This window comes from Musa acuminata, unplaced genomic scaffold, assembly GCF_036884655.1.
Source record: "Musa acuminata AAA Group cultivar baxijiao unplaced genomic scaffold, Cavendish_Baxijiao_AAA HiC_scaffold_906, whole genome shotgun sequence".
NCBI lineage: Eukaryota > Viridiplantae > Streptophyta > Magnoliopsida > Zingiberales > Musaceae > Musa > Musa acuminata.
In genome coordinates this window covers 34,576-43,890 of record NW_027021128.1, presented here as the reverse complement: position 1 = coordinate 43,890, position 9,315 = coordinate 34,576, and the positions used below count along the sequence as shown (strand labels likewise).

The following is a 9,315-nucleotide window of genomic DNA, read 5'->3' as shown; positions in this document are numbered from 1 at the left end:
CAATACTGGTATTCCAGACAGTAAACCAACCTATATTGCCTGGCATAGAATAATGAAAACTAAATCTGAAGTGGTACTGAACTATATGTTCAATTTTGGGTTCCTGATCTGATTGGCAAATCTCAAGCGGTATGTATCTATTCAACAATTCTTTAAAACTATGCTCTAGGATGCTTTGTGAACATTTCTATACAACTTTTGTTCTCATTTGTATGTTGATCTCTTGACCACAGTTAAGATGGATTTATGATAAATTGAAGAATCATATTGTGATAAATGCAATTAAAATATTGCTCTTCATTTAATTTTCTAATATCTATCTTCTCTGTATTATTGGATTATTATGTTATTATTAATTATTTTATTCATGATTATAATTTAAGGTTGCTAGTCAGTTGCTTCATTTATCATGACAGGTAACTACATTTTTTAACGTTTGAAAGTTTTATTCCCTTGCTCCATTTTTAACCATGTCAAGAATATTGCATATTTCTATGTATATAATGTTTTAAGTACTTTTGTGTTGCCATATCCATGCCATGTTATATCTTATGGTTTTCAAGAATCAGCATATCATATTTGTGTCCTATATCTTTGTCTGTATTTTGTTGGAAATTCCAAAATCTAACCTGAGCAAATATCAGAATAGTTAATGTTGTCAGGCCACCATTTATTTTCCTCTTACTGCCTTTTGAAGCCTGAGCAGAATGAAACATTTTTATGGGTGATTTTCTAGGTTATATTATTTTTGTATCTGCAATCCCAAATAGTTAGGACTTCATGGCTTTGTTATTGTATCTATGTATGTCTGTCCTATATCTAATGTACGCTAAGCATGCCATATCATATTGGTTCATTTCTTATTAATCTTTATTTTTACGGTGAAACCAAGAAAAAATGAGGGAGAAAAGATGCTAGATGCCTCCTGTAAATGCAAAAAATTAGTTTCAATAATCCATTGATTCCTAATGTAAGAATGGATTTTGTTAAATTGTTTCCCATATGCTTGTGATAAATGTACTACTTATTGATTTTTTATCATGTAAATTGTATGGTTCATTAGCAGATTAGTAACACTAGTGGTTATATCAGATCTTTCTGCAGAAGGTCCAGTCAACTTTCAATTTCAGTATAGTTTTGATGCCTCATGCACATGACAAAATGCTTAGCAGCCTTGTCCATATTGATTATGCACAATTTGTTGATCCATTTGTAATTTACTTCTGAAGAGGTTGATAGCATGCAATTGGTTGTTATCTTCCATATTAATTTTATTGCAGGTAAAAGTTTGTGATATCTGTGGAGATGCAGGACAGGAAGAGTTGCTTGCTATTTGTAGTAGGTGCAGTGATGGTGCAGAGCATACGTAAGATCAAAATGAGTGAATTTTTTCTTATTGAATGCTTTTCATTGGATATTGCGTTTAACAGAAAATTTCTTTTGATCAGTTACTGTATGCGAATAATGTTGGATAAAGTTCCTGAAGGTGAGTGGCTATGTGAAGAATGCCAACTCAAGGAGGCTGAAAATCAAATGATAGGAAAATCTGAAGCACAAACTGAAGCAATAGAAGCACCATCTGTATATGAATATAATCAGATCACTGGGAGCACATCAAATAGTTTTCCTTGTGTAGAAAATAAGGGAGACAATGCAGATATTAGGACAGATAATAAAGAACTTGGAAACTCCAATTCATTTAAAAGGAAGGGGGAGAATTTGGAGGTTACCTGTGTTACAAAAGAGAAAATCTCCGAAGCATGTGGTGCTTCCACTAAGACAACCATTCCAATGAAACCTACTCTGCACTCCCATGAGAACTCCTCTAACAAACCTGATTTTGTTAAGGTAAAACCATCTGCCCTGATAACATCATGTGGTCAGCCAGAAGTTATCTCTCAACCTGTTCTTCGCTCACAAACTTCTTCGGTTCCTGATTTGTCCAAGCCACAAGCACATCTTGAACCAACAAGGGGTAATTTCATATTGCTGTATGATTGTAGATTTATATTCTTTTATTTTTTTCTTTTATATTAGACAATTATTGTGTACCATTCCTACTTCCACATATTTATAAACTTTACAAATTATAAATTTGGTAGGGCTTCTATCAAAGTCAGCTTCTTTTAACAACTCAAAAGTGCCAAAAGTGAAACAGTTGGTGGAGAATATTCCTCAAAATAAAAAAATGACCAGAGAATTTAATTCAAGCAGTATAAGAAAAGAAGGCCCATTGCGAACGATTACAAAATCGGCATCATTCAGAAGTGAGAGTTCAGGCTTCTCGAGTGTCAAGACAATGAGCAAAGTGCAGTCACTTAACCCACCACAGCCTGATGATCCTAGAGGTGTGAAACAGCAGAAAGAAAGGAGTGCCGTAGATCTTAAAGGTTCTATACCTGGTTCCCGCTTTGTCAGTCCATCAGCATCTACCACCAGTATTTCTCCTCTGAAGGTCGACTCAAAGGTTCAACAAAATGATCCCAGACTAAAAAGGACATCTGATTCCAGCAATCTTGGCAACAATAGAGGATCAAATGATGCAGCTACTTTAGGTAAAGTATCCTGCTTTGTTTTTGTAGCTTAGTCATATATTGTTCATCTTTTTAATCAAGTTAATAACTGACTGTTGGGAGGTTCATTAGCTAATGAAGTGAAGAAGCAGCCATCATCATCTTTGTCACAAACTTCTGCATGTACATCTTCAATTAGATCGTGTAAGAATGAAGATCAAAAGCCTTTTCAACTTGTACCCAAGGTAAATATCCACCAAAATCTCTGTTTTTCTTACTAGATGATGCAGTAACCTAATATTGCAACACTTCAATACACCTCAGGCTGCAGAACTGACACATAGAGATGATAAAACCAAGGACCACACATTTTCAAGCAATTCTAGGCAGGCAGCCTCAGCCAGCAATCGATTACCTCGTTGCCATAGGTGTAATGAAACAGGTCATTCAACACAGTTCTGTGCAGTTGACAAACTTCGCATATCTGCCATGAAGCCTTCTTCTGAACGAAGTTTAAGGGATATGGATAACAGAAATGTGAAGTCGAAAGATGGCGCTGAGGTGTTGGGTTGGAAACTTGTAACAAAAAGGACTTCTAGATCACCTGATCAATCTGAGGAAGCTTCTTTGTGCAGTGCCGATGCAAATTCTGAATTAACAGCTAAAGATTTTTCATCAAGTTCTTTAAATTTTAGAAACTTGCCATCCCTGGAAGGTACATCTGATGTGCAAAATTTTAGCAAAGCAACAAATGCCATTCATGCACACCAGAAAGTGGAAAACCATAAGAAAGCTATGCTTATTGCTGGAGAAGGGATAGCTCTTGACATTGGAGATGACTTGAATCTAAAGAAGCCCATCATACAAACCTTGCCCAATGAAGCTTCCATTCCAATGCATCCATTAAGAGCTTCAGTAATTCCGGAGCTCGACTACATTTGGCAGTATGATATGTTCTTTTTAGTTCATACGTTGCCTTTAAATTCGTCTTTAGCCATCTAATCTTATAGATGATGCAATACCATTTATAGAATTTCCAGCATTATAATTTTTCTACTTTTGTTTATTATGTGCAGAGGTGCTTTTGAGGTGCTGAGAACTGCCGAGGCTCCTACACTTTTTGATGGTTTTCAGGCCCACTTGTCTACTTATGTCTCCCCTAAAGCACTTGAAGTGGCATCTCAATTTCCTTGCAAAATCCAACTGGAGGAAGTACCTCGTCTAAGATCCTGGCCTTTGCAGTTTCACATAAACAGTCCTAAAGATGATAACATTGCTCTTTTTTTCTTTGCTAAAGACATTGAAAGGTGATTTATTAAGTACTTTCTCCCTGTGAATTGCCTTTTGAACTATATATTGACAAAATAATTGATATTTTGTGCTTCATCTTGAGCAGTTATGGAAAATACTATTGGAAGCTGCTGGAAAATATGCTAAAAAATGATTTAGCCCTCATAGGGAATATTGATACTGTGGAACTTCTTATATTCCCATCGAACATGTTACCAGAGAATTCCCAACGTAAGCAATGGCCTTAGCAGTAATATTCATAGTAAGAGGGAGAATGAAAAGGATTACTTTTGTCGACTTTGTTTTATAAGTTATCTAGATCTGCAAATTTCATGTGATCTTATGCATTATTTATATTTCTATAGCACTAATAATCATCTAACTTGTGGGTTGCTGTGCTGTTTCAGGCTGGAACAAGTTATTTTTTCTTTGGGGTGTATTTAGAGGAAGACAGATAAATAGCTTGGTGGACCTGCCTGGTCTGGAGAAAAAACCTTCTGTTTGCAATTTGAACTCAAAAACTATTATCCAAGATCTGCCAACCATTTTTGATTCTGGACTTTGTTGCTCTCTTCATGCAACTGATGAGGATTCTAAGGAGCTATCAGAATCTGACAGATCACCGAAGGAAAAGCCATCTAAATCTGGTGCCTGCACTGATCCTGTGGTTATTCCATCAGGAAACAACAATGGGATACACAACACAGAGAAACCTCCTATTGTCCAGAAGACCTTACGTCAAGTTGTTGCTGATGATAAAGTGCTGAGAGAGAAGGCTTCATGCTTGCTTTCTGAAAATTGCTCGTTTAAGAACATTACTTTTCTTCCTAGTACTCCTATTGCATATCCAGAGCCAAAGCTTCAGATTCCTAGTGTCCCTGTTGCTTATTCGGAGCCAAAGTTTCAGATAGATATTGAACGATTGCCTTCGGAAATCGAAAATGATCTCACTAGCCTAGTAAGCTCAGTTTTTTCTGCTGCATATTTTTTTATCTTTACTTTTTCCAATATCAATTATATGCCCATGCTTATTGATTAGAGAAGCATCTTTGATGGTTACAGCTACCGCTGGAAATTATTTACATCTTAGAAATAAATGATGGATCCTGTGTGTAATTGATCCTTGTGTTGTTTTAATAACTTACTCAACAACTATTATCTTTCTGAACTTATAGAAAAAATGAGATACCTTCTTTTCTTTCATTTCTTGCACTGAATATCAGATGTCATATAACAGTTATGTTTGGCCTGTGGTCAGATGCTTAGTGCTTACACTAAATTCACCATGAGCCCCATAGCCATATATTGATATGAGTTGTGTTGGTTTTGGTACCTTCTTACATGTCTTATAATTCACCGAAAAGAACAAATCAGAAATTATCTCTTATCTTTCTCGAAAACCATTCAAAATGGTATGGACATGACCAATGGAGATTAATAAATGCTCCAGTTACACAAGTTTAGTCACATAAGATTCATAATGCAAGGAGAGATAGAACACCTAATGAAGCTTTATTATAAACAATAAAAAGAGATTCAATTGTTTGTAGCTTGACTAGAGTTTAATAGCAGTAAATGATCCATGTTGCCAACCCTCAATTTTGGAATATTATGGTTGTTCGTTGTATTAGTTGGTCCTATACAAGTCCTAAATCATTTCTGTGCAGATCTAATGTGGGAATAAAAACACAAACGAAGCAGATCTTGATGATTAATCATATCTATTTTTTTTTCTTAAATGTGTTTTCTTCCACAAACAAGTTACTTGATATGTATATGTATTCTCATATCCACCTAGTTTATTGTCAAAGATGATCGACCTTCCAAAGATGCAACTTTAATTGTATCATTATTAAAATCTTAAACAATAGTTTAAACTAATATCAGTAAAAAAAGTGAATCCGAAATCAAATTTACTCTTGTTCATTGTATAGTCTACTGAAGAACACTTTTTCCATGCAAACATGACTTGATTGGATTTTCCAATCCATGTAAGTCTAGCAAAATAAATAAATATCAAGTAAATTGATATAGTAGGATTATATTAGAAACAAAGATGTATAGAGTTTCTTGGAGCTATATTGAAATTTATCAAGTTTCCACTCAACATTAATATGTCAGTTTCCATTCTTCTTTTGTTTTGGTGACTGCCCAAATAGTATTTTGCCTATAGGGTTAAGGTCTATTTCAGTCTCTGTAGTTTTGGTCGTGGACCTCTTAAGCTCTTATAGTTTACTCGTGTCTAAAATAATCCTTATATTTTTAAAAACGTAGCATATAAGCCCCTCCTGTCAAGTTTGAGTTAACAGACGTTAGAGTTTGTTTACGTGGCATACTGATTCACAATAAACCATTAATATAATGACATATGTAATTTAGGGTTAAGGTACATTTGAACTCCTGTGGTTTTGACCATAGATCTCTTAAGCCCTTATGATTTACTTATGTTTAAAATAACCTCTATATATTTAGAAACATAGCATATAAGTTCCTCCCGTCAAGTCTGAGTTAATAAACGTTAGAATCTGTTTATATGACATGCTGACTCATGATAAACCATTAATATAATGACATAATTTAAGTTTAAGAAAAAAATCGAGACCTCCATCAATGGCATGAGGAGGCGTCGTCATGGAAGAGACCAGCAGCAGCAGCAGCAGCAGCATCGAGCCGCTGTTGGCTAGCAGGGCGTCGGAAGCTCTTGAGCTCGTCGTTAGCACGACAGAGATTGCGTGCCTACAACGCCCTACTAGGCAGTCGCGGCTCGGTGTTGTTGCTGGCGGTCGCTTCGGAAATCGAAATCGCAGCACTAGCGTTTTTTTCTTCTTCCCTCTCCTTTTCCTCCACCATCTCCTCTTCTTCCTCTTCGGTACATAGGTGTACCAACACTCAGCGGTATCAACTGTACGAAATTGCAATATTTGAGACCCTCTATGTCTTTCTTAAACACTTGAGGCATTCTGGGATGTTTGCATGCACAGGTCTCAAACATGTGGTTAGCCAAGTGACTTGGCCTCCTTGCATGTAACTATAATCTTTGTTCAAATTGTACTGCATGCTGGTGTACATGAAATGGTCAACCTTCCTCCAAAGGGAAAAAAACTTGCAACAGTCAAGTATGTTGTAGTTAATTTTAAATCAAATCGAGTGTATTGATATTGTATCATGTCTTCATCTGTTGGCTCTTTAATCTCACCAATTTGGTTAACGTTTTGTTATGTGCTAGGACAATCTCGCTGGTGATTCAGATAGCAGAGAAGTTTTTGTACATCATGTTCCTGCTAATAATAAAAAAGTCAGTGATTATGAAGGCCCCACTTATTCAGTTTCATTAAATTGTGGCCAAGGTGAGTTGTCTTGAGGTTGACTTACATTTTATGATTTGTTATACAAGTGTTCTCATTTTTCCTCCATTTTCTGCATGCAGGGAATGACAGTAAAGTTCAGAATTTCAAGCAGAAAGAGAACTTCATTACAAGTGAATCTATTTTAAATAATCAATTATCAGAAAATGTTGAGGTGGACCGGCTTAGCTGGAAACTAAAGCCTAATCAGAAACGTGCACAACCCATCTCATTTGAAACAATTAAAAATTCTTCTGGTTGTATGTTAAAACGCTCTTCTGATGTAATGCTTTGGAAAGATGAAGCAAGCTGCACATCTCTGACTGATGAAAAGGTGCACAAAAAGATGAGGCTTGATAGTGGAGGGCATCTCCCTTGTATATCCACGGGAGAAAATCTAAGCAGTAGCATATCCTCAGAGATGCAACCTTTACTGTCTTGCTTAACAAATGATAGCATCTACTGTGAAAATGTATCTGAGAGCTTAAAAAATGCTGAAAGACACTTCTTCCCAATTGATCCAGGTCCTCAAACAAGTACAAAGGCAGACAATTTAGTATATGTCCTTTCATCGGATGATGAAGATTCACCTGAATCTAATGCCCCTGATCTTGAACTTGGTCTGGGAAGAAAGAAGAGACCAATAGAGCAGGATATCTTTCCTTTGTTATCTCCAAAGGTTGGAGAAAAGAGTCATCGAGATAAGATGCCCGCTTCTGCAGTGGATTGTGATGATTTAAGAGCTTCGCTTTCACTCTCACTAGCTTTTCCTGCCTCTGAGAAGGCACAAACGGTCAAACCAATTCCACAAGCAGAGCAGCTTTTGCCTGATAAGCCCTGTATTAATACTTTGCTTCTTTTTGGCGGCTACAAAGATTCAGAGCATGGATAGCTTGTAAGTTGTCATCTGTTAGTGTAGTCAGAATATAGTTTCCTGAGAATATTACAAGGCTTTATCAGGGCCTTGAGCATCTTTCACTGACAGTACAACATGCAACTATTTTAACCTTTTTTTTTCCTGATTTTTGCTTTCAGGTGCTAGCACCATGGTTGTGTATAAGAGAAGTCTAACCAGGATCAGGTTAGTGGGGCTCCATTGTTATGTTCCATCTATGTTGTCATGATTATATACTTTCTTTGGCTCTAAAGTTCATGAAAAAAGTTCTTTATGTGTTAACTCATGCATTTCTAGGTATAAATTCTTATTGCAGTACAGTCCTGTACCTGGGAATCAAGAGGCATGATGATAGCATGATGTTCCTGGGAATCAAGTGACATTGGTCATCCTTGAGCCAGCTGGCTCCATTAGCTTTACTTGTACATTGCTGACCGAAATGTGGTTAGTTTACTGCTGCCCACTTCCCCTTCCTGATGCTGAACAATGATTTGGAGCCTACCTGACAGCATTGGACAATTATCGCAGGCCATCAGGGTGCAGCAGATAAACCTACGAGATTGAAGTTAAGGCAAATATTGTCATTGTATCTCGTTTTTTAGTTCTTAGCTAAACTTTCAGAGTTAGGTTTCAAGTTCAGTTCATACATGCAGCTGAAGGTAAATGCCATCATGCCCTGTAATTAGTACATAGTTTGAAAAACAAGGAGAGGTCAAGAAAATAAGTCAGGGGATTGATGCATCCACAGTCATGCCGAAGTAGAAGTATTTTACATGCTGGTCTGTTCGGGAAGATGAATTTGGGTTCTCAAAGTATGGTGTACATGCTGGTCCGAATTAGCTCTAGTTTTCCTTTTTCTGTTTTTTTAACAAGAGGCAAGTTTTTTTTTTTTTCTGTTTTCTTCTTAAATGTCCGATAAGTGTCAGCACCAGATTAATGGTCCCGAATATGCAAATATATACTGTTTGTTGCTTCTTATTTTTGTTGGGAAGATCCATGTTGAGTCCATCTACCCTTGGAGAAATTAAAACTTTGAGCTTTGCTTTAAAGCTCTATTTCCAGCCAAGATCGCATTCAGCTGAGCTTGGTAATTGGGATCTGATAAAATTTTCATTCAGGGTAGGATCTTGGTGGGCTGATAATAAGAGCTTCAGTGATATCCCAATCTAGAGAAGCTTTGCCCATTTGTGAGCTGAATAATTTATAGTTCTATGAAACCTTGCAGTAATGTTTGGAACTTATCCTAAGGTGTTTCATCACATCAGATTATCCT

The 9,315-nt window shown here is 36.5% G+C and overlaps 1 protein-coding gene across 7 annotated transcripts; it reads left to right on the top strand.

Moving 5' to 3' along the window:
* The first annotated feature begins 101 nt into the window (after nucleotides 1–101).
* Nucleotides 102–9,020, top strand: LOC135664910 (protein PARALOG OF AIPP2-like). Of its 7 annotated transcripts, none has more exons than XR_010509034.1 (13): nucleotides 102–1,366; nucleotides 1,449–1,975; nucleotides 2,103–2,555; nucleotides 2,637–2,758; nucleotides 2,838–3,457; nucleotides 3,590–3,820; nucleotides 3,910–4,034; nucleotides 4,211–4,761; nucleotides 7,030–7,150; nucleotides 7,231–8,042; nucleotides 8,183–8,228; nucleotides 8,364–8,486; nucleotides 8,571–9,020. XR_010509034.1 is itself a non-coding variant. In XM_065177081.1 (12 exons), exons 2-10 carry the CDS (start codon nucleotides 1,456–1,458, stop codon nucleotides 8,037–8,039), a joined length of 3,552 nt encoding a protein of 1,183 aa, XP_065033153.1. In that variant the 5' UTR covers nucleotides 102–1,366; nucleotides 1,449–1,455; the 3' UTR covers nucleotides 8,040–8,042; nucleotides 8,183–8,228; nucleotides 8,364–9,020. The 7 variants fall into 7 exon arrangements, 4 of the variants coding, with proteins under 4 accessions (XP_065033153.1, XP_065033152.1, XP_065033151.1 ...); XR_010509033.1 differs by having other exon boundaries at nucleotides 8,340–8,486; XR_010509031.1 differs by having other exon boundaries at nucleotides 103–1,366; nucleotides 8,359–8,486.
* The last annotated feature ends 295 nt before the right edge of the window (nucleotides 9,021–9,315 follow it).